The sequence below is a fragment of the Myodes glareolus genome, chromosome 6 (assembly GCF_982192425.1).
Source record: "Myodes glareolus chromosome 6, mMyoGla1.1, whole genome shotgun sequence".
Taxonomy (NCBI): domain Eukaryota; kingdom Metazoa; phylum Chordata; class Mammalia; order Rodentia; family Cricetidae; genus Myodes; species Myodes glareolus.
The window spans coordinates 58,286,883-58,311,763 of record NC_142031.1 but is presented as its reverse complement, the minus strand read 5'-3'; the positions used below and the strand labels follow the sequence as shown (position 1 = coordinate 58,311,763).

At 49.1% G+C, this 24,881-nt stretch overlaps 2 protein-coding genes across 6 annotated transcripts in view; one reads left to right on the top strand and one right to left on the bottom strand.

Annotated features, from left to right (window-relative positions):
• Positions 1 to 3,703, bottom strand: part of Lpin1 (lipin 1) — a 110,927-nt gene extending 107,224 nt beyond the window's left edge. For 2 of the 4 annotated variants that reach the window (XM_048439741.3, XM_048439742.3), the window contains exon 1: positions 3,557 to 3,703. In XM_048439741.3, coding sequence (XP_048295698.2) covers positions 3,557 to 3,637 — 81 coding nt within the window. In that variant the 5' untranslated portion in view covers positions 3,638 to 3,703. Of the gene's footprint in view, positions 1 to 1,090; positions 1,286 to 3,556 lie in introns of those variants that run through there. The other 2 variants (XM_048439744.3, XM_085690850.2) reach the window with 2 other exon arrangements.
• A 10,469-nt stretch (positions 3,704 to 14,172) lies between these two features.
• Positions 14,173 to 21,875, top strand: Ntsr2 (neurotensin receptor 2). 2 transcript variants are annotated; one of them, XM_085690849.2, is made up of 4 exons: positions 14,173 to 14,824; positions 18,010 to 18,190; positions 19,656 to 19,746; positions 21,359 to 21,875. In XM_085690849.2, exons 1-4 carry the CDS (start codon positions 14,201 to 14,203, stop codon positions 21,618 to 21,620), a joined length of 1,158 nt encoding a protein of 385 aa, XP_085546975.2. In that variant the 5' UTR covers positions 14,173 to 14,200; the 3' UTR covers positions 21,621 to 21,875. The 2 variants fall into 2 exon arrangements, with proteins under 2 accessions (XP_085546975.2, XP_048295703.3); XM_048439746.3 differs by having other exon boundaries at positions 14,176 to 14,824; positions 17,917 to 18,190.
• Positions 21,876 to 24,881: the final 3,006 nt, after the last annotated feature.

Sequence of the window (24,881 nt, the reverse complement as noted above, 5' to 3'; positions counted from 1 at the left end):
TGTCTGCGAGTACTTGACTTGCATGAATATATGTGCATCACGTGCATGCTTGATGACCAAGGAGTTCAGAAGAGAACATCAGATGCCATGGAACTGGAGTAACGGTGGATGGTTGTAAATCACCGTGTGGGTGCCGGGAACTGAACTTGGCTCCCCTGCAAGTGCTTTTAACCCCTGGCCACCTCTCCAGCACCCCCAGTTCAAAATTTGATTATCTGTCTCTATTACATTTAGAGCCCATAGCCCCAGGCCACCCCACCCAGGTTTAGTGCTGGTGTTAAGGACAATGGCTGTCTATGGAATTCTCTTGAGTCTTCTATCATCAGATAATAGAAACATCGCTTTACAGATGGGGACCCTGAGACTCTAGCAAGCTAAACCTGCATATGCCAGAGCTGGCTTATGAACCCGGACCTTCTGGCTCCTGTACCTTGACCTTTTGGGTCTCATATTTGGCCCCTGACTGCTTGCTTGCTGTCTTTCAGAGGCTGAGTGCCTGGCCAAAATGAATGTCACAGTGCACGTCCCAAGTAGGAGGGGAAAAGAATCTCTGAGAGCGGACTACTTGGGCAGGGAACACTCTGTACTTGCAAGCGTTTGCCTATGCTCAAACTCACCTCCCAGCCCAGTGGGGTCCATCCCTGTTGGCTGTCTATTGAAATCCTACCCCTCCTCTGCCTGGCTCTTAAGCCAGCTTCTCAGAGGCGCCTTCCCGCCCCCCCGGGCAGGCACAATCCCTCCTGAACTGTGCCTCAAGAACTCTGCCTGGCAGGCTGCCGCCTGCCCACCCACAGTTGGCCTGACCTCCTTTAGTGACCAGGCTTAGCATCTCCCCACCCTGCTGGGCTCTGCCCGTACTCAGGACCCAGAACTGAAACCCAGGCCCTGAAACAGAGTCCAGAAACTCTATGAGTGTCTGTAGCCAACGCTGCAGGTGGGTGGTGCCAACCGAGCAGGTGCCTCCAGGGCTTGTGTCGCTGCCAGCTGCCCTTTTCCCAGCCCCATGGTGGCTGAGTTGCTTTAACTCTTCCCAGAAGCCAGACAGCTGAGCCAGAGCAGCTGCAGCTCCCCGCATCTCCTGTGCGCTCACCAGATCTTCGGAAGCCTTGCACAAGCACTCTTGGTCTCACCAATCCGTTTGGGCTTCTGCTTCAGTTTCTGGACTTGGTCCCAGTTTCTCTTACATTACTAAAGCCACGACCCTGGGCTTATCCCAAGACCTGATGTTCCACCATCAGAGGGAGACATTGATTTCACTGGGCCTGCTGGTTAGGTGGTCCAGAACACTAGCGTACAGCAGGTCAGATTCTTCCAGAAGACAGAGGTCTGAGCCATGGTCCCAAGGCCCTAGAAAACTCAACCTTAGAGTTGACCCCTCCCCTTGTAGGGAGCCAATAGCAGGAAGATGGACTCTGTCACCCCTCACTGTCCCCGCCTCCCCACAGCCTCTCTTGCTCTGAGAACAAACAAGAGAAGCCAGAATATGGTGAGACAGAGGACGGCCTCTGCCTGTTCAATTTCTTCAGTGAATGAGCATTTATCTAGCCCACGGGACAGTGGGGAAAGAAACAGAATAAAGGGGCATAGAGCGTGGATTTCAAACCCTTTGTCCCTTTCTTATAAAGAGCCATCAAAGAACGAGGTTCAGTCTGTTTGCAATGCCCTTAGGGCTTTCTCTCACAGCCTCTATGTTCTACACAGTCAAAGCACAAGAGGTGGCGAGATGGGGTTTGTGGGGGTTGGGCTGTTGGGGAGGCAACACAGTCATGAGGGCCTAAGTTTGAGCCCCCATGTGAAACCCACGTGAAAAATCCTAGATGTGGTGGCACATGCTTGTAAACACAATTGCGGAAGCAGGGGCATGGAGAACAGGGCTTGCTGTTGGTCAGCCTAGCCTACATGGCAAGTCCCAGACCAAAGGGACGCCCTGTCTGAAAACAACAAGGTGCATGACGCCTGAGGAATAATGTCTGAGGGTGACCTCTGACCTAAACACACACACACACACACACACACACAACCTAACCACACATGTGTGCCACTCCCACCTCACATACACACACCCCTACCTAACTACACATGTGTGCCACCTACACATCACACACACACACACACACACACACACACACACACACACAAGCAGAACATAGATATCCAATCAGAGCTTCCTCAGGTTACAGAGCCAGTGGGCATGGACTTGGGGGGCAGACAGAGTCTACACCGGTCCCAGATTCACCGTCAGCTTCCTTAGATGCCTGCTACCTAGGCTGGCCTCGGTCAACACATGACAGTGAAGCCTCAAGGACACCAGAGAGTCCGTCATGGGGACACCAATGCGTCTGGTGGGCATCCTCATCACCCACAAAGGAAGAGGAAGTTTACATCTCAGCTCACACAGGTGAGGATGGGTGCTACATTTAAGTGACGTTCTGGACTCAAAGGGAAAAAAGCTACTTTAATGCCCGACTCACCCACAAACAGCTCACTTAATCAGACTGTGACTGTGATTCACCAGAGGGGCATTCTCAAAGGGTCGCGTCACTCCTGTCCCCAGGGCTAGGCCTGCGATAACACTTTCACAAGCATGGGTCCTTTCAGGGAATACCTGCCTGTGGAGCTGAGGGACGATTGGAGACAGAATAGGTGCAGAATCCAGAACCACCCCCATTTGGGCTCCCATCACTGCCCTGCAGCCTATTCTCCACGGCATCCTCTCGTGGACCCCCTGCCCTGCAGCCTATCCTCCACGGCATCCCCTCGTGGACTCCCCACCCTGTAGCCTATCCTCCACGGCATCCCCTTGTGGACTCCCCGCCCTGAGGATGAACTGCCAGGTGCCAGGTGCTGTGTACCACCAGCATCCAGGAGGCATCTCCCTGAGGATGCAGAATAGCAGGTGCTCTGCGCTCTCAGAGCCCTCCCTGCTGCTGGTCCAGTACCTGCATTCAGGGTCCTGACATAGTAGCATAGGGGTGTCCCGGGGGCACCACTGGGTCAGAGGTATAACCTGCCCTCAAACCTACTGGCCTTTTCAGGAACAGTGAGGCCCGAATTTTAGCCCCAGTCCTATCCTTGATACTCAATGCTACTTGGGGCGTTCTCAGTCCCCCACTTTGGGCTTTGGGGGCTTCAGTGAACATACCACATCTGAACAACCTCCCCTTTTCCTGGACTTTGAATGAGGTCTGAAACAGGCAAGCCAGAAGAACTGAGAGCTTCAGAATCCTAGGAGGCCATGTCATATACGGTGCTGTAAATGACTAGGCCAGACGCAAGTCATTCTCCTGCTTCTACTTTCCTCCCTGATGAGGCAGGGACCTGAGAACACCTATGGTCAAAGCACACATCGAGCATTTTCCATCCAGGGCAAAGAAATCAGGTGTTAAGCCCTGAGTCACTGCCAACAGCTTATAGAGAAGCCTCCATGAGAGCCCTGGGGTGGGAGCTTGCAGGGCACTTGGCTGGATACTGTGAAGGTGGGACCCTCCTAAAAGGATCCTCTAGACACAGCCAGGCAGCAGAGGTTAGTTCTCCCAGCAGCCACATGCAGCCTTACCCACGACCATGCCGAATCCTCAGAGCTTTTGTCCTGGGGCGGCTCCCACTTGGAGCTGCAGATACGATCCTGCTCTGCCATGGCTAGACCCTGCAGCGTCTGGAGAGAAATGACCCTCAGGGACACCGGCTCAGGAGCTGGAGGTTGGACACCGGAGTAGGCAAAACTGCTTCCCTTTACTGAGCCTGGGCCAAGTCACAAGGCCCCAGCAAAGAGCAGGGTGTTGAATTGCAAATCCTTTCCCACCTGGGGACTGGCTGACAAACACAACAGCCAGGATGCAAAGATACCAGAAAATGCCAGTTTCTGACCAGTTTGTGTGAGACAACAGAGGAGGGCCAGCTGGCATATCAGGGCACTTCAAACCCACCACGTCCACTCCTGCCTGCGAGACTTGGCTCAGGAGTAAGAAGGAGAGATGGAGCAACTTCCAAAACTTCCAAAGCTGGCAAGTCCTAAGACAGACTCTGGATTGAAACCCACATGGGATTCCCAGAGGGAATCTGATGAGAGGAAGCGCTGGCAGAGAGGCCATCCCTCAGGCCCCTTCCTGACTGAGTGCAGCAAATGGCGCTTTCAAGAGACTGCAGTCCACAGTCGGGGAGACGACTCAGTGAATAGAATTGCTTGCTGTGTATCTTAGTAAGTTTCTATTGCTCTGATAAAATACCACGACCAAAAGCAAGTTGAGGAGGAAAAGAACCTGGAGGCAGGAGCTCGTGCAGAGGCCGTGGAGGGGTGTTGCTTACTGGTTTGCTCCCCATGGCTTGCTCAGACTGTTTTTTTTTTTTTTAGAACCCAGGACCACTAATCCAAGGATGGCACCACCCACCATAGGCTGGACCCTCTCGCATCAATCACTAAATAAGAAAAATGCTCTACGGGCTTGCCCACAACTTGGTTTTGTTGAAGCATATTCTTAATTGAGGGTCCCTCCTCTCAGATGACTTTCGCTTATGTCCAATTGACATAGAACATATGAGGAACCTGAGTGTGAATCCCTAGGGCCCACGAGAAGTTGGTGCCATCTGTAATCCTGGTGGTGTGCCTACGAAAAATAGGAGGCAGACAACAGGAGAATCCCCAGGATCTTGTTGGCAGCTAGCTTGAGACACACAGGAAGATGAGAGACTTTCTCAGCGAGGCAGAAGGTAAAGACTAACTTAAGCAATTGGCTGGCCTCTTACTTCCATGGCTATAGCATACATGCACCAGCATTCTCACACACACGCACACACATACACGCACACCATATACACAAAAGATTACACAACACAGTGGCAGTGTTCTGTGCATTCATATTCTACAGGTTTTCCACCAAATCAGAGAGAAGCTGCTCTCTGGATTGCACTGTCATGGGCTTGTTAAAGACAAGAGAGAGGGGTTCAGCAGCAGGGCTGCGTTTCCCATGTGGCTTTGTGGCACACTGAGTCGGGTCCCGGCACCCTTCGTTACCACTGTGCTACTCAGTCCCGGGCATCCTTCAACAGTTCTGGGCTGGCGATGGTCTTAGACACCGTGGGAACTATGCTGAGCATGGTAGCTGCATGATCGTGTGTGGTTTCCCACCAAATATACATTGTTCCACCCAGGAAGGAGAAACTTCAAGAGCTGGCTTTGAGTCAAGAAGTGGGAAGTTACAGAGCAGGCCAGGTGACTTAAGGGACAGAGCCCTTAAGCTGATTCTTAAATTCCCACATGTCCTGGATTCTGTTGGGCTCAGGTGGCCTGAAGTTGCTAGGAGGGAGGCTTAGCAAGACCAATTCTGGGAACAGCTGGGGTCAGAGGCCACATGGGAGGCAGGGCACCTATAGAGCAGAGTCAGGGAAAGGGGCTTCAGAATATTGTCCCTGAGTGCATGGATGGGTGAGAGAAAACGGAGAGGAGCAAGTCAGCGAAGGGTTGGTTGCCCAGCCGACCTAGATGCTATTGCTGGCAAGGTGGCTATTGCTGAGGCCACCACATGCCACAGTCAGAGGATATAGAGACACGAAGCTGGAACAGAGCAGAACACCTCCCCACTGCTAACTAGCCCTCATAGTGAGGACAGTGTCGTGTAGGCTGCTGGGGTGGGAAATGCTATCAAACAGTCTTACTTAGCTGTGGACTCTGCATGCAACACTTATGACTGGTCAGTCAAGACACGCCCAGTGGTATGTAATGCCATGGCTGTTATGGAGGTAACCAATTGCTGTCTGATAGGATTTGAAGACCACTCCATGGGAAGGAATTCACATCTGGTCCTGTAAGTCTAGTCAAAAGCCCATGGCAGGAAAGGCCACAGACCCTGGCATGAAGAGCTACTCCTTCTAAATAATTACATTCACACCCAGGTTTGGACAGAGACTCTTCTCTTTGCAGTGGGCAGTGGTCAATGCAGAGACTCATCACTGGTCAGAACGATAAGAAGGAGTGAACAAGAAAGCCCAGCCATAAGCAGAACAACTGTATCAACCTTTCTAAAACTCCTGAGACATCACAGATAAAAGGGCAGAAGGAAGGAAATGCAGGAGGAAGTGGGGGCATGGGGAAGAGCTCACGAGGCTCCCCAGAAGGATTGAGAGACAGTTATTGGTTGCTGGGGAAGGGGGAGATAATTTCTTCAATGGTGTATTCACAGCAAGGTACCCATGCTCCTGCAAACAATCCCAACAAAACTCATTGAGTAATAGGAAAACAGAAGGGAGGGTTACTGGGAAGAGGAGGGAGTCACTGCGAGGAGATGACGAGGTAACTGGGGTGAATATAACCCAGGTGAATTAATTACACATATGTATAAAAGTTTCATAATGAAATCTACTATCATGTGCAATTAAAATATGCTAATAAAATATGCTAATAAAAAGACAAAAACCAACACTTCAGGGGCAGAGGCAGGAGGAACTCTGTGAGGTCAAGGCCAGCCTGGTCTACAAACTGAGTTCAGCCAGGGCTATTACACAGAGACACCCTGACTTGGAAAAAACAAACAAATTTAAAAAAAAAAGAAAAAAAAAGAAAAAGGAAAAAGACAGAAAAGGAGTCAGCAAAGGACAGTGAGTAGCAGACATTGCAGCCTGCCTCAATTTCCCCTGTGCTAACCCCCCCCCTTTCGCTCTGCTCCCTGGTCTTGCACACGACTGTGTATGATTCACACAGCATCCCTGTAAGATTCCACACAGAAAACAAGCTCGAAGAGCTGCCTTAAGTGGCGAAGCAGGACAGGCGGGTTCAGAGACAGGGCTGGCTGTGCACTGACTGCACCTCTAAGGTCAGGTTGGTGCTCACCCACTGAGCTCTGACACGAACCACTCAGCGGGGACACCCTCGGCCTTCCTTACACTGGGGAAGCTCAGAACAGGCACCCCACCACTCTGACATGGACTAGTGCCCACATCCGTATGCCCTGAAAGGTCCTTCAGTGCAAGAGAGAAAATGTCAATGCTCCAGGACATTTCCACCAGTCTGGGTCACCAAGGCCCTTACTATTTTTAATTCGCCCTGTCAAGATATTTTAAGAACCTCATGAGTGACAGGTGATAAGATTGTGTGGCGCTGTACCTGTCTGGTTCAGCGCTGACCTGATGGAAGCACCCCAACACACATGTAGCATACGTGTCCAGACACACTGCACCGTAAGGGCTGCGTCTTGGCCACTGTCCTGGCGCGCCAAGCCTAGCCCAGGAGTTTTCACACATGCTGGCAGCATGCTAGAAGAGACAAAGTGCTCAGTGACATGTGTCTCACTGCTGGGTCAGACAGCTGGGAACATACACTGGTCGGACATGACGCCAAGGATGGGGAAGTGGCCATGGATGAGCTCGAAGCTTGGGTTCAGTTCAGCAGGAGTTCAGCATGGGATGGGGGAAGCCACAGCTGGAAGCAGGCCAGCTCTTGAACGCTGCCCCTAGAAGCTGCCAGGACTTAGGGGGACTCGCTCCACCTCCAACAGCCTTCTTTTTCCCATCTGGGAAAACGAGGATCAAAACAATTCCCCCCCCACACACACACACACGTGTACAGTGGCACAAGCCTGTAATCGAGAGACCATGGCAAGAAGATCACTAGTTCAAAACCAACCTGAGCTGCAGTGAGCTCAAGGCCAGTTCAGCAACTTAATGGGATCCTGCAAAAAAAAAAAAAATTCTTTCTAGAGATTTTTGGGGAGACTTGAGGCCATGTCAGAAAGGTCTAGTTGTGATCCTTGTACAATGTAACCCCTGGAAAATAGAAACAGAATAATTCTTTTTCTCCACAGCAACTTTGGCATTAGGGACACCATTGTGGAGATGCAGAAACAGGGTGTGTGTGTCTGTGTGTGTGTGTGTGTGTGTGTGTGTGTGTGCATGTTTATGTGAACACATGTCTATAGGGTACACACGTATACACGTGTGTGGAAGCCAGAGGAAAACGTCTAGTGTCTTTCCTCAAACACCATTCACCATTTTTTGGAAACAGGGTCTCACTGCCTGAAGCTCACCAAGTGGGCCAGGCCGGCTAGCCGGAAGTCTTCAGGGACCCTCTTAGCCCAGCTCCATAGCCCTGGGATTGCAAGTGTATGCCAACACATCTCGTTTCCTCGCATGGGTGTTAGAGATTAAACTTGAGTCCTCATGCTCATTGGGCAAGAGTGTCCCTTATTTGACAGTTAGAATGTGCCAAGGAGGGCTGTTATCAGTGAGACTCTGTCTCTCCATCCCACCAGCACTGGGAGCCCTCAGGACAGGGTCTCTGTCCTCAGCCCTAAAAAGCTCACACTTATTTTTGACATCTTCAGTTGCTTGAAGCTCTAACATAGCGCACGGAAGTTCCCCCAGCTCCCTCAGTGGTCGGGCCAGGACCTGAAGAGATGTCCCTTGCAGATCCCAGCTGTCAGGAGCCCACAGGATGCCACCCTTCCCCTGGCAGCCTCATCCACATCTGCGAGCTGCCCGCAAGCGCTCAGATCCTTTGCTGCCGTGATTTCACCAATTTATTTCAAGGATGTGCTGACCTCACAGTGGAAGCCAGGAGATGTGCTGCGTTGGGGAAGGGGTTTTGTTCTTGTTTTCACAGGAGAGGAAAAATTGTGGATACCATCAAAATTAATAAAGGTTCGGTTTGAAGAGGAGAAGCCTCTTGGAAGAGATAAATGATAACTCACTTACACGGATAATAATCACACCAAAGGTAAGAGAAATATATAGGTTGGGGGCAGGGTTCTCTTCTTGTCTTCACAGGAGAACGCTCATTTTCAAAGGATTCAAGGGATCCTGGATAATTGAATATAGAAACCGCCTACGACCCAAAGAGGATCAACAATGAATCCAAATAGTTTAGGTATTACTATTTTTTTAATATGTACTAATGTGCATTTATTTATAAATATGTAGAGCTGGTTTTGGAGTTGGACTATGGCTCAGTCCCTCTTCATTTCAAAGCCTGTTGATAAGAGATATCCCAGAGTTTCTGTCTCATGTCAAGAGCCAAGATATGGGACAGAATAACTATAATTGATAAATTTTCTTTGCCTTTCCCCACATCTGTTTCTGTCTTTATTAATATATATATATATATATATATGTCTGTATATGTCTTCATAGATAATGTTTAACTTTGCCATGACAAACAATAAATTTTCCTGCAGTAATCTTTAAAGCTTCTAGGATGAAGATGGGGCCCCACAACACCAACTCCACCTGGTTACTATGACGTCATAATGTTGATAGCGCTATTTTTTAGACCTGTTTTTTGGTACCAGCTACACAAAACAGTTCCGAATGATGCACAAAATTTGACAACACTCTGGCCAGACCTCCTCAAACTACTCAGAGACTATTTACAATGTTTATATGGGAATTTTACCATAAATTATTTTCACAGGACCACCTAAGAGAAACATCGCCCCCATGACAGCTGGAAGCAATTTTAGAGGACGACATCGCCTCTCCCAGTAGAATTTGCCCTCAGGTTTAGGGACATAATTTAGGGGTTGGTTATAATTGATATAGGGATGAGGAAATGGGGGGGAGGTATTTTATAAGCTCAGGGGTGTTTATCAAAAAAGGGGGGGATTGATTGGGATAATAATATGTTGGTATTTGTGAGTTATTGTTTTTAGAAAATTGTGTTAGTGTTGATTTTTGTACATTGATATATTGAATATTGTATGTGAGTATGCTTCTACCTCTACTTGTATTGATATATATATACATATATTTACATTCCTACCTCTGATTAAGATATTTATGTAATGATATACATTGTTTACATTTGGAGGTCATTGTCCTCACTCATTGCACAGTTGTTCATTCTCTTAGTCTTCAAGTTAGATAGATAGAAATCAATAGTCATATATTTTATTATATTTATATTTAAGCTAATCAGTTTATTTAGGTGCATAGAGATCATACTTAGTATAGATAGTATGATCTTCAACCTCTTCGAAGAGCTGTGGAAAATGGCCTTTAATCTAACTCATAGTTCTACAGTAGTGAGACACAATCGCTCCTGGCATCACCGCTATACTCCCGAGAGAACGTTGAGCACCAAAGACACTCCACCTGGAGCTTGTCTTCTTCCTGGCAGAACTGGCCTTTGGGCAAAGAAAAAGCCCATGCCTCGTCCACTGACAGAGTTACAGAATATCTGTAAATGGATAAAAGCAGGATTGTCTTATCTTGCCAAGACAGGGTGAGAGAGTCCTAAAAGGTTTCTTGCCTTTGAAAAATGGCATGTCAGTTACATCAGGCCTTAGCCAAAGTTGGTTAACTCAACATTGCATACGAGACTTTGGGTGATTGCCCAGGTAATCAGTTGTCTCTTCCATTTGTTGCACATTTCGGAAGTTTCCCGCTTGTACTTCCGGGCTGCTTGAGTAAAATTATTTCCCTTCTCAGATCTTTGATGGAGTTGAAGATTAGATAGTTGTCGTTACCATCTACATTATTTAGACTCCCTGAAATAGAATGTTTAGTAAAACTTTTGTTATGTTTCTTGCTTAATATTGTTTGTTGTTTGTAACTTTATATTTATTATTTGCTTCTATTGTATATAGTTGTATTTGGTTTGGTTCTGTCTTATTTTAGAAAAAAGGGGGAGATGATAGGGGAGTTCAGCCAATCACACTCTGTTTGTGAGGCGTGTTGTCCTTAGGCTAAAGTTTACCTATCAACCTATAATGGTGAATCAATCCCACACCAGTTATGTTTTAAAGGGGGTATTTATTTTGGGGGGTAAACTTACATACACATAAACCGTCAGGAAAGGAGCCTAGTCGCTGGAGCAGGAGCCGGAACCAAGAGAGGCCGAGCCGAGCTGTCAGCGGCTATTGGCTGACAGAGTGGAAGGTGCTCCCGCAGCACTGTGGGCTCGTGCTTCAGCAACTATTGGCTGAAGCAGCGGAAGATACTCCCGCAGCAAACCTAGCTCTCTCTCGCCTGGCTCCTGTGTCCGGACGGATTGTTTGGATTCTGGTGTAAGTTGGTGTAAGTTTTCCTTCTGTTTATTAAAGTTGTATATTTTGTATTAAGATAGTATGGGGACTTTTCATTACCAATCGCCCTGTGGCATCAAAGAAGGACCTATACAATGAGGTCATAAGGGCAAGTCCAAGTGATGTTCTTTCACACTTGGTCACATTTCATTCAGCTTTGAACTCTTCAATTGGATATGGTGGTTGAAATAAGGATGGCCCCCCCACAGGCTCATTTATTTGAATGTTTAGTCACCAAGGAGTGGCACTATTTGAAAGTATTAGAAGGATTAAGAGGTGTGGCCTTGTTGGAGGAAGTGTGTCTCTAGGAGTGGGCTTTGAGGTTTCAAAAGCCCCTGCTAAACCCAGGCTCTCTGCTCTGTCTCTCTGTCTCTCTCTGTATGTCTCTCTCTCTCTCTCTCTCTCTCTCTCTCTCTCTCTCTCTCTCTCTCTCTCTCTGCTTCTGGATCAGGATGTAGCTCTCAGCCATTGTTCCAGTGCCACACTTGCCACCATGCTCACTCCCATGATCACACCTGACTGACCCTCTGAAACTGTAAGCCAACCGCCAATCAAATGCTTTCTTTTAGAAGAGTTTCCGGGATCATGGGGACTCTTCACAGCAACAGGACAGTGACTAGGAATGGGCTGGCCTTCTGATTGGGTTAGTGCCTTTATTATCCAATTGCCTTCCAATAGTGACACCAGGAAAACCTAAAGGTCCAGCATGAGGGCAAACATGAGGAAGCCAACCCTGCCATTGACCTGAGAATGGGAATTCAACCATGCTGTAATTTCAGGGAGCCATACTGTGGGGAAAGTAGATGGCTTTGCATGAGGAGCCTATTGCCCATTTCCATTCATTAAGGTCCTTAAAACATCAACACATTTGCATACCGACATTCGCATGCACATGTGTGCTTGTGCATATAATTACATATGCATTATTATACACAGTCGTGCACACACTCCTGATCACATCTACCCACAACCTCTTACACACACGTGTTCATGCTGCACTCACATATGTTCAAGCACTATGTTAGTGTTAGTCAAGGTACCAGTCACAAGCCTATAGGACATTCAAGCTAGGTCCCTGAAAGAGTCCCTCACAAACACGGTTTACAAGGATAAAGGTGAGACAAACGAGAGAGGAGGTGAGTAACCTGGACAGTAAGCCAGAGACATTGGCACATCTAGTAAGGAGAAAGGAGGGGAAGCAATGGGCTGAGCCTAGATAAGGAGGTAGGCAGGATATTACCCATCAGAAAGTGAGGGGGTCCCTTTCTCAGTCCTAGAATCCCTGCGTGTCCCCCTCACACAGAGTTCTTATGGATTTTGCCACATTGTGCAGTAATTGAGGCTGCAAGTAGGATGCAGGCTGCTACTCAGCTGCCCTCAAAATAGGAAGATGAGGCCCTGCTACCTCCAACCATGCGAAGCTCCTTGTCTGTCACACCATCTCACTGCCGCAGCATACCCAGCTTAGCTGTCCTCTCCACCTTTGTCCTTGTAGTGAGCGTCCAAAGGAAATCTCCCCGTCCCTACCCCACCCTCCCTATCTCTGCTGCCTCCCTCTCTCTCATCTGCTCAGTGTTCTAGCCCAGTGGGATAAGAACCCCAGACATGGGACTGGCGAGAGTGCAAAGTCTCCCCACAGGGGACCCAGGCTTGCTCCTAGTACTCACACCAGGCTTGCAGCCAACTGTGATCCAGCCCCATGTCTGGGCTCTCCACGGTGAAAATCCTCTTGGTGGTGGTGGTGGTTTTCATGTTGTTTCTGAGACAAGGTTTTACTAGGTAGCTCTGGCTGTCCTAGAACTCGCTCTGCAGACCGGGCTGACCTCAAACTCACAGAGATCCACATGCCTCTGCCTCCCAAGGGCTGGGATTGAAGGTGAGTTCAATATTACACCAGGCTTAAAACCCTTCTAAAACAAAACGAAACAAAAATTTAAATAACTTTTTAAAATGTGGGAAACATGGCCGTGTGAACCCTAACATACATGAATTCTTGTTTCTTAGTTCTCCAGCCACAAAATCCATCATCAAACCGCCAACAGGCAGCCTGGCCCATTTTGCTCAGTTTCCTTCCTTTGGGCTGCTCTGATTTCCAGTGAGAAGGAGGCCCTCCTTTGCAGGGCCCAGGGCCAAGCAAGTTAAGAGAACCCTTTACTCCAAAATTTCAAAGAATTTCAAGATGTCAACAGGAGCACTAACTCGGCTCTTAAGCAGGAATCCCCCAAAAATGTCAGACCACACACTCAGAAGTCAGGCCGTATGTGTTGGTGGCTCCTATCATTTCTGGCTTAACTAAAGCCATGGAATTGTTCCTTGTCTCTTTCCCAGTCTCAAAATCATCCCCATGTATGAGCAGAATGAAAAGTAAATTTATATTATCTCAGTTTCATTGTGGCTATGGTTGTATATCCAGAGGAAGACTGCACTGATTGTCACTGGGCCATAAAACCTGTGATTAAAAAAAAAAAAGAACAAAACAAACAAAAAACATCAGGAGGCCAGGGTGTTGATCTAATTCTGTTCCCAGGAGATACGAGGCCTCTAGAAAGTCTTCCAACCCCAAAGTTCTATTTTCTCCATGAGCTTAAAACTGAGCCCAGTAAAATGTTTTAAACAGGCTTAGCACACATTGAAGTGAGATCCTAAAGGAGTGGGACAGTATGATACCGGGAGGGTCTGGGCACCGGCCACCTTATTAGGTTGGCAAAGTTGCCAGAGCCTGGCAAAGCCTTCCCTAGTCTCTTTCTGACTGCTCACGGAGATGACAACAGAGAGAGGTACAAAGCTCAAACTCCATGTCTATCTGCCTGTCTGTTCCTACCGCAGCTTGGACATCTGTATGCCGAGCCACTCTTGATCCACGGAGAAATTCTGCATCAGGAGGGGTATTTTAAAATTGAAAATGGGGAAGGTCACAGAGGGGTTTAAAAACTTGCCCATGGGTCACACAGCTGATCAGTGATGCTATCCAGGCATACCCCCCCCCCACAAAGAACCCCCTTTTTCCATCAACACATGCTTTTCTGGATTGACCCGAGTGGAAAAGGGTTTCAAGTCTGATGCTACCCTGGAACTCCCTTCAGGGGCGTGTCCTCCCAGCTCTGGAGGTTCCCAGAAAGGAGGTTCACCGGGCAGCTAGCCCAGGCTCTGGGCAGTGAGAGGGAGGGAGCGCAGGCCACCACGAGACAGTGATGGAGACCAGCAGCCCGCGGCCCCCAAGGCCCAGCCCCAGCGCAGGGTTGAGCCTGGACGCACGGTTGGGCGTGGACACGCGCCTCTGGGCCAAGGTATTGTTCACCGCTCTCTACTCGGTCATCTTCGCGTTGGGCACTGCGGGCAATGCGCTGTCCGTGCACGTGGTGCTGAAGGCACGGGCCGGTCGCCCTGGACGCCTGCGCTACCACGTGCTCAGCCTGGCGCTGTCGGCGCTGTTGCTGCTACTGGTCAGCGTTCCCATGGAACTCTACAACTTCGTGTGGTCCCACTACCCCTGGGTCTTTGGCGATCTGGGCTGTCGTGGCTACTACTTCGTGCGGGAGCTGTGCGCCTATGCCACGGTGCTGAGTGTAGCCAGCCTGAGCGCAGAGCGCTGCCTGGCTGTGTGCCAGCCGCTGCGTGCCCGCCGCCTGCTCACTCCGCGCCGCACCCGCCGCCTGCTGTCCCTGGTTTGGGTCGCTTCACTGGGCCTTGCCCTGCCCATGGCGGTGATCATGGGACAGAAGCACGAAATGGAGGGGGCTGATGGGGAGCCCGAGCCGGCCTCGCGCGTGTGCACGGTAATGGTGAGCCGCGCCACACTCCAGGTCTTCATCCAGGTAAGGGAGACCCACAGTTAAATGGAAGAACCCACTCCCTAAAGTTGTCCTCTGTCCTACACACACACACACACACACACACACACACACCCCTTTTTTTAAAGGAACCACAAGGTGAGCCCGTGCACATTTTTTGTCCCATTAGACTCTACACCTATTCCACTCCAACCATGTGGCTTTGGAGTGGGCATCTCAGAAATTGAGATGGGGCTGCTTTTTCTGTTCCTGTCTTCTGTGAGCTGATGGGGTTTCTGGCATCACTTCCTGCCCCCTCCTGTCCTGTGAGGACCACCCCCCCAACCCCCCACCCCCGCCTCTTGCCCTACCCTGCCCCTCGCACCGCTATTTTCCCTAATTCTGCCTGGCCTCTCTCTCTGGCATTTGGTTCAACAAGTCTTTCTTTGCTCCCTCCCTCTCCAACCCTTCTTAACCCCAGAAGTGAGCCTTCCCTCAAGGGAAGGCTCCCAAGACCTCTCCTCTCCTGCCCCCTCCCCTACCTCTCCTAGTCTGTGATCCACTCCCAGCGATTTGCAGTGGTGTTTGTTTGTTTGTTTGTTTGTTTGTTTTTTGCAAGTCTTACCTTCCCAAGTACTTGGTCCAGTGGTCCTTGTAACCCAGGGCCCTCTGAGTTTTCCCTTCACTGTTCAAATGAACCTAAAGGGAACACACACTGGTGCAGTGAGAGACACTAAAGCAGCCACTCCAGCATCCTTCCCAGAAATCCAAAGGACCAAACATGGTGTGGCCAGGACTCCTTCACTAACCAAGAGCACGCAGAGGATGCCAGCAGGACACAAGTGGGAGTCGAGGGCTGCATAGACTCTGGACCATCATCCCTCTGCACTGCATTGCTGGCCAGGTGTAGACTTTAATCTGGGGGAACTGCTGAGATGTTCAGGTCCTTGTGTCCCAGAACAAAGAGTTGGACTAGGGGCACGCTCGCAGGTTTATCAAGGGGGAAAGCACTTCCAAGATTGAAGTGGACATAGAGCAGGGGAGAAGGGTTAGAAGCTCAAGGTCACTCAACCAGGAGAGTGGAGTGGTGGCGACCTTTTATGGGGCAATTGCATAGCACCTGCCTTCTTATGTATTTGTAACTCATGGGCTTTTCTATTGCATGCTCTGTCTCTTATATGTAGCCATTGCTAAGGATCATTTGCCTTTCTCTGTCATTGGTTTCTCTCATACTAATCTTGGGACCTCTCTCTCCCCACCCTATTCTCCTGCCTCAGTACAAGGCTGCAGCCCCTGACATAAGCTTCTCTCTGTTCCCTTTTACCACCCTTTGTGAGCTGGGTCTGACAGGTAGGGAGAGAAGACCCTTGTGACCTTCCTTTTCACCCAAGAGGGATGGGGAGGAAGCATGAGAGGGGCCAATTGTTAAATTGTGCCCATGTTAAACGGTGTTCTACAGAGCTGCTTTATCCCTATCTGGTCCAAGTTTCCCTCCAGGAGAAAAGAGAAGCAAATGCCGATAATGGTCTGTTTGGAATGGATTTGCTTTTAGGAAGAGTTTGGCATTTGAAACATTGTGTCCATTTCTAGCACTGAGTTCAGTCACTATAGGGGAGGGAAGGGATGGAGGGAAGTTGGAGGATTCTGATCAAGATGCTGCTGCAAGCCATGCAGAAAAGAAGAAACTTCAGCCTACAGAAGGACTCAGGACAAGGATGGCAGGGAGCAATGGCACCCTGAGTCAGAACGAAGGGCATGCTGGCTCCCAGGAGGACCTTCTTCTGTACTTTGTCCCTGCTTTGTTCCTAATTCAGAAAGGGATGTTTGCCTGTCCATGAGCAGTGTTCACATGCCTGGGTTTGCCTGAATGCCAAAATCATGGCGCCAGTATCATGAGAATCATTCAATGTGACCCTGTGAAAGTGTAGGGATACGGCACAGCAGGTCCTCAGCCCGTGTTCCCCCCAACTTTCTGTCCCCACATGCTCTAGAGGGTTGTTCTCCAGTTTTCCTTCTCACCCAAGCATCTAGCCTGAACCACTGTGCAGCCTTTCTTCCCCACCCCCGCCTCATGAAGTCTCCCCATAAACATATGAGTGATGGGTGGAGCCCTCAGGAACTGCGCGTGTGGCCTCTAGGACAATCACTGAGAGAACGAGTGGGGAGAGAGGACCCACAGGCCACCCCCTCTGCTGTCTTTGCCCCGGGTATCTCCGGAGGTCCCACTTCGCTTTGGGCCCCCATGGTGCCCCGCATGGATTCCGTCTTGTCCCATGGCTCTGGATGTCACTGCAGCTGCTCTTCCCGGACAGACTGAGCCTCCGCTTGCCACAGCCTTCTGTGTGCCAACCTCCAAGACTGTGATCACGGACTGTGATTTTTAAAATGGATTCCTTTTATTTTTTAATCATATGTCTATGTCTGGGTGTAAGGGTATGTCCACAACAAGTGCGGGTGCCTGCAGAGGCCAGAAGAAGACCTCAGATTTCCTAAAGCCGGAATTACAGGTTGTTGTGAACATGGATGGTGGGAACATGGATGCTGGAAACAGAACTCTGGTCCTCTGCCAGAGCAGAGGTTCTGAACCACTGAACCATCTCTCCAGCCCATGAAATGTTACTTTTTTGTTTATTTGCTTTTCGAGACAGCGTTTCCCTCTATAGCCCTGGTTTTCCTGTAACTTGTTCTGTAGAGCTGGCTTCTAACTCACAGAGATTCACCTGCCTCAGCCTCCCGAGTGCTAGGATTAAAGGTGTGCACTGCCACGGCCTCACTTACGGACTGTGGTTTTAAAATAAAGGTAACCAGCCAATGGGAACCGTTTGAAGATCCCGTTTGAATAGAAAGACTGCAGAGTAGGCTGGGGCACTCAGAGGCCTGAAGACAGTGACTGGGGAGGTCGAGCATCTAATGATGTCTCTCCTTGGAATGAGTTTCTGCCTCCTATTCACAGGGAAGAATGGGTTCTCTGTGGCCTTGAACTTGTACTGTAGCGGCACAGTTCTGAGCCGTTCCTTAGCTTTACCTTCCAGGCCTTTCTGTCCCCGCTTCTGCTGATGCAGATTCTGAGTTCGGAGCAAACCTGATGGCCAGAGCCGCAGGCACTGCCCCCGTGACGCTTGGCATTACCTTCACAGGTGAATGTGCTGGTGTCCTTTGTGCTTCCCTTGGCACTCACCGCCTTCCTGAACGGGGTCACTGTCAACCACCTGATGGCCCTCTACTCCCAGGTACCATCAGCCTCTGCCCCAGTCAACTCGATCCCCAGCCGCCTGGAGCTCTTGAGTGAGGAAGGTCTCCTGGGTGTCATCGCGTGGAGAAAGACCCTGTCCCTGGGGGTCCAAGCCAGCCTGGTGAGACACAAGGATACCAGCCAGATCCGCAGCCTCCAGCGCAGCGCCCAGGTTCTCAGTTAAGTACTCCACCACAACACTCCCCTGAGGGAGAGGAGCCTGGGGAACCAGGGTTGCCTCTATCAGTCCCTGGCGGGATGCGCTCGGCAGGAGCTGGACGTTCATCCGTTGCATTCCCCCACAAACACAACGGGGTCATTAAAAGAAAGAAGTGGAGTTCTAAATGAAAGTACAGATCTGTCCAGGGAATAGCTTACCCAGGACACAGGCAGAGACCTGGCTCTGTCTCAGAAAGTGGGTCTGTGTGAGAAGGCAGGCAGAACTCCAGTGGAGGACTTCAGTCTGGTGATTGTGGACTCTCAGACTGGCTGGGTCCCCAAACCCCATTTCCCCTCTAGCACATCTGTTTACTTGACTGCCTTTGGTAAGGATTGGGAACAATCTGGCCTTGTAAGGGACACTTTAAAAGGCACAGGAAAACAGGTCTCTCTGTGCAACCATTATGCCCTTGTTGAAATCTGGGCCCTAGCTGAATTCTGGAAGGATCCGATGAGATGGGCCTGTGCTCTCTGCAGCATCACAGTCTCATGGGAAAAGATGTTGAGAGCTGAGTGCACAGTGAGGTGATGATTGGCAAAAAGCCAGCCGGCTGGGAATAGCTAGCCCTAAGTTGGGAGTGTGTTCCAGCACGCATCAGGCTTCATTCTACAGTTGCTGGGTGGAAGTTCCAAGAGCCAATGTCTAGCAGATCTGTTCCCTTCACATCTACTTAGCATATGGACTAAATAGCGCTCCCAAACTTTAGAGTGTATGGCAATGGTATGGGACGTTGTAAAAAGCCAGAGCGTAGGGCCCAGTCAGGAGTTTCCAACCCATGAGGTCTTAAGTGGGATGACGATTCTGTGTTTGGACCAGAACACTAGTCAGTACCGCTGCCGCCGCTACTGCTGGTGCTGCCGCTGGCTGTTGCTGCAGAGCCCACACTGGGTCCTATGTGGGTGGCTGCTCATGCGAGGAAGAGGAAAGGTTGTCAGAGTCCAGTGGGGAGGACTTTCACAGGTGGCAGTAATGGAGACAAGGAAGACATAGAGTGTACAGTTGCTGGGGACGAGCCCACTAGAAGCAAAACGTGGAAGGATAAAAAACTAAGAATGTTCTGGTTTCTGGCCTGATGATGGTACACCATCCGTCCATTCAGAAGGAGGAGTTCCGGGACGAGCTTTGCAGGGTACAAAAGGCATTTGCAGTTATGGTGCCCAGGCATGCAGGTGGGACTGTCTCGCTCTGAATTGGGAGTGTATTCCAGTAGTCAATGGAAGATTCTGGAAGCATGTTGTGTCCAAGGACAGGGCAAGTTCATATCCAACAACTTAAAGTTCTCTTCCCATCCTTTGGCTCCAGGAAGAGGCCCCAGGAATTGCTGTCGTCACCTTGGGCAGCTTCCTCCCTGGACGATGATGTAACTGAGAACGTGTTTGCTTTCTGTCTGCTATGTCCCCTCTCTCTCTCCCACTGTCCTGCAGGAGCCATTGTGACTGTGTATGTCATCTGCTGGCTGCCGTACCATGTCCGCAGGCTCATGTACTGCTACATCCCTGATGACGGGTGGACTGAGTAAGTGGACTGAGGCTGTCTGGTCACTGAGCAGGGACTGTTGGGCTGGCCTGGAGCCAGGCAATGGATCCTCAGCTGCCAAGTTTTCTGGATTTCTGACCTATAGTCTATTTGATCCTGCTCAGGTTCTCAAAATCTTCCATCTGGAGGTGGGGAACAAGGCATTGTGGGGGTTTTTTGTTTGTTTTTAAATTATTTCATGTGCATTGGTGTTTTAGCCTGCGTGTGTGTGTGTGTGTGTGTGTGTGTGTGTGTGTGTGTGTGTGTTAGGGTATTGGATACTCTGGAACTGGAGTTACAAACACTTGTGAGTTGCCATGTGGGTGCTGGGAACTGAACCCGGGTCCTCTGGAAGAGTAGTCAGTGCTCTTAACTGCTGAGCTATCTCTCAAGCACTGTTCGTTTGTCTTCAGACCAAGTCTTGTTATACTGCCTCAACTGACCTAGTATTCTCTTAGTAGCCAAGCACAGCAATCCTCCTGCCTCAGTCTCCCAAGGACTGGTGTAAGAGGCTTATGTCATGCCTGTCGGGATCAGGGCACTCTTTGAAAACATCCCTGACCTGGTAAGGCCATGGGTATGACAGGCTTCATGGATAGTTAGGGCTATAAGCATCTTGACACCAGAACAGACCAATGCTTGTAGCCCAGGAAGGGAGGTAAAGGCCATGTTATTACAAGGAGAATGAGAAAGACACAACATAGTTTTGTCATCTAATAAAAACTGTGTGGAGAATAGGATGTGAACCCTCTTTTATTAAAGTTAGAGAAGAGAAAAATTATGGGTTAGAAATACAGCTCAGCTGGTAGAGTTAGACAAAGCCCTGTCTAAGTTATGGTTTCTGTTGTTATAAAGACACCAGGACCATGGAAACTCTTATAAAGAAAATCACTTAATTGGGGCTGGCTTGCAGTTCTGAAGTTTAGTTCGTTATCATCGTGTTTGGAGGCACGGCGGTGTGCAGGTAGACATGGTGCTGGAAAGGAGGTGAGAGTGATAAAGATAAAGAGAGCTCCATCTTTATCTGCAGGTGACAGGAAGTGGACTGGGGCACTGGGCATGGCCTGAGCAGATATGAGACCTCAAAGCCCACCCCGCAGGACAACAAGGCCATATCTATTGCAACAAAGCCACAGTTCCTAATAGTACTAATCCCTATGAGCCTGGGAGGGTCGATTACATTCAAACATCACAAGGAGCATATGCCAAGCCCTTACCACTACTGAGGAGTTCTTCCACAGGGAGCACAGCTTCTGAAAAACTAAACAAAAACTTCCCTCATGAGTAAAGCCACATCTCTTTGACCATACCATGAAGCACAGGGTTCCCAGCATCTCACTGACCTAGGCAGATAGCCTCTGTCATCAGGGGAGCCATCTGCCATATAGGTGATCAGTAATCTAAGCAGGGATTATCACCACCGAGCCTGGCTGGACTGCACCAGGGAATGGCAGCGATAAAAATTTGTACTCTCTGCAGTGAGAGTCCCATCAGCAGAAAGACATTCCTTGCTGGCCCGGCACTGTGGCGGGGACAGGAACTCTACAGCAGGACTCACAGGCACCGTGAGGAGGTGACAGTTTCTAACTAGACCCCTGGGTTTCCCTTCCAGCACACTCTACAGTTTCTATCACTACTTCTACATGGCGACCAACACGCTCTTCTACGTCAGCTCGGCAGTGACCCCGGTCCTCTACAACGCTGTGTCTTCCTCCTTCAGGAAGCTCTTCCTGGAATCCCTCAGCTCTCTGTGTGGTGAACAGCACTCCCTGGTGCCCTTATCCCAAGAAGCCCCAGAGTCACCCCCTAGGACATACAGTTTCCGGCTTTGGGGAAAGCCAAGAAACCCCAGCCTGGGTGAAATACAAGTATGAAGAGAATACCAATGACTGCCTGGGACATGGCCATCAGACAAGCCACGCCATCACTAACAACCCAGGTGGACCTCCTGACCCAGCTCAGTCATTGACCAGTGCGTACTGCAGGCAAGCCACATAACACCCACTACCCTCAGCTTCCCACCTGTGCCTGCCACCGAGTTAAAGAATAGGAACCGTTGCCTAGTGATGAAGGTGTCCAGTGCCAGGCCTGGTACATAGCCAATACTCAATAAATTTAGCTGGTGCTAATATCTCTCTCTCTCTCTCTCTCTCTCTCTCTCTCTCTCTCTCTCTCTCTGTGTGTGTGTGTGTGTGTGTGTGTGTGTGTTGGCATGTGCGTGTGAACACACATGTGTATGCACATTCATATTTGTGTATCTTATGTGGTCTTGTGTGTCCATGTGCTCATGTATGTGGAGGCCAGAGATCAACCATTGTCTTAGATAGGGTTTCTATTGCTGTGAAGAAACACCATGATTATGGCAACTCCTACAAAGGACAGCATTTAACTGGGGCTGGCTTACAGTTCAGAGGTTTAGTCCATTATCATCACAATGGGAAGCATGGTGGCATGCAGGCAGATATGGTGCTGGAGAGGGAGCTGAGAGTTCTACATCTGGATCAGCAGGCAGCAGGAAGAGAGTGACACTGGGCCTGACATGAGCATTTGAAACCTCAAAACCCACCCCCCCCCCAGTGACACACTTCCTCCAACAAGTCATATGTCCTGATTCTTTCAAATAATGCCACTCCCCATGAAGGACATTTTCATTCAAACAACTACAAGCATCCACCTTGTTTTTGAGACACAGTCTCTTCCAGGACTTGAATTCACCAAACATGTTAGGCTAGCTGGATAGAGTCCAAGTGTCCTGTCACTGTCTCCCTGACACTAGGATTCCAAGTGTATGCCACCACCACACCCATGCATGTTTAAAAAGCATGAATTATGGTAATTGTTTTAGGATTTCTTTCTTTTTTTTTTTTCAAGAGATGGTTTCTCTGTGTAGCTTTGGAGCCTCTCCTAGAACTCACTCTGTATACCAGGCTAGTATTGAACTCACAGAGATCTGCTTGTTTATATCTCCTGAGCACTGGGATTAAAGACATGCACCACCACCACCTGACTTGTGTTAGGATTTCTGTGAAGAGACACTACGACCACAGCAACTCTTAAAAAGGAAAACATTTAATTGGGATGGCTCACTCACAGTTCAGAGGTTTAGTCCATTATCCATGGTGTGACATGGTGTGCAGGCAGATATGGTGCTGGAGAAGTAGTCAAGAGTTCTACATCTTGACTTGAAGGCAACAGGAAGTGGTCTGCCTCCATGGGTGTAGCTTGAGCATATCTGAGAACTCAAAGGATGGGTAATGCACTGGAAGTGTTCCTCTACAAGTTACTTTAGATCAGTATTTACCAGAGCAACAGAAAAGCAAACTAGACCAGATCCCCCATCTTGCTTCTTCAGTTTCTAGCAGACAATCCTTAATGTTCTATGCTCAAACATCTCTCACTCCAGCCTGTGCCTCCTTGTCCCATAATCTTGGCATGCTTGTGTTCCTCAGGGGGCATGCCACTTAGGTCTACCTTCACTCTAGGACAGTGGTTCTCAACCTTCCTAATGCTCAAACCCATTAATACAGTTCCTCATGTTGTGGTGACCTCCAACCATAAAATTATTTTCATTGCTACTTCATAGTAGTAATTTTGTTACTGTTATGAATTGTACTGTAAATATCTGTGTTTTCCGACCCTCTTAGGTGACCCCTGTGAAAGGGCCCTTCGATTCCTAAAGGGGTCACAACCCAGAAGTCGAGAAGGGCTGCTCTAGCATAATCTTAGCCAATTTACATCCTAAGGACCCATTTCCAAATGAGGCCAGATCCTGAGGTGTTGAGGGTTAGGACCAATATGTCGTTGCGGGGCCCAATACCTCTTTTGAAGATCATGAAAACCTGGGAGGGCAGGCAGGCCTGCACCTCTAGATAGAGGTTTCTATTGAACAGGGACAGGCACAAGCATGACCCCAGTCCCCAGAAAGAATACAAGAGCTCGCCAGAGTTGAATGAAGAAAGAGAAACTGGGGCAGTGTATTCGGGGAATGACAAATTCACTCACAGGATCCTTGTTTCTTCCCTGGGCACGAAGGCTTTTAAAAATCTGCACTGGCCTTTCCAACTGCTTTGCCCATTAAGATGCTAATCTTTTCTGAGCTGGGACATCTGCCCAGACAAGCAGATTGAAAGGGAAATGAGATCGGTTATTGCTGGAGGCCACCTTGGTTCATGGTCCTCCCTCAAATAAAAGCTGTCTGTAGAAGCTGAAGACAGGTTGAATGTTTTCAGTGCAAATTTCTGAATGGAAAGAGATTAATAAACTCGGATCCCCAGGCACTTTGCAAAAGGTGTAAAATCCAGTGGGTTTGGTACTGACTCGTGTTTGTTATAGACTCATGTCCAATATGCAGCCCAAGTGGGCTTTCAGTGAAGAACTATGGGATCAATACATTTATACAGTACAGAGCGAGAGAAGCCGACGGTATCTTCCACTCTGTGACAGTGGCGGCAGTAGGTTAAGATGGGAATGTTGACAGGCATGTTACTGTGCTCAGAGGTCTACTCTTTTCTCACCTAACACCAGGGTAATCTTAGGTCCCTTAGTCCTTTGTTAAAATGGTCCCAACGACATCTACTTCAGAGTACTGTTGCATTAATAGAATGACATAATTGTTAGCCAAGACTCAGTGTTTGCTGAACCTTGGGATTTACTTTTTGGCTAACACATGTCCTGGAGAGCTGAGTCCAAGGATCCTGGCTTCTGTTATTGCTCTCCCCACCCTAAGACGTGATGCTGTAAGAACCCCAACTTACCTACTCTTTCAAACTCCAAGTCTCTGACATTTCTCATCTCTCATCATATTCTCTACACTGCTGAAAGCATTTGGGCAGTTTTTCTCTTTAGGGACCACACATATCAGAAAGGCATTTTCTGATACGTGCAAGCCCAGATGACGAGAAACAGAGAATGAAGCTCTAAAGTCAGGAGCTAGAACAGTGGTCCTCAACTTGTGGGTCATGACCTCTTTGGGGAAATCAAATGACCCTTTCACAGGAGTTGCAGATGTCCTAATATCAGATATCCTGCATAATTACAGTTATGAAGTAGCAACGAAAATAATTTTATGGTTGGGGTCACCACAACATGAGGGACTGTATTAAAGGGTTGCAGCCTTAGGAAAGTTGAGAACCACT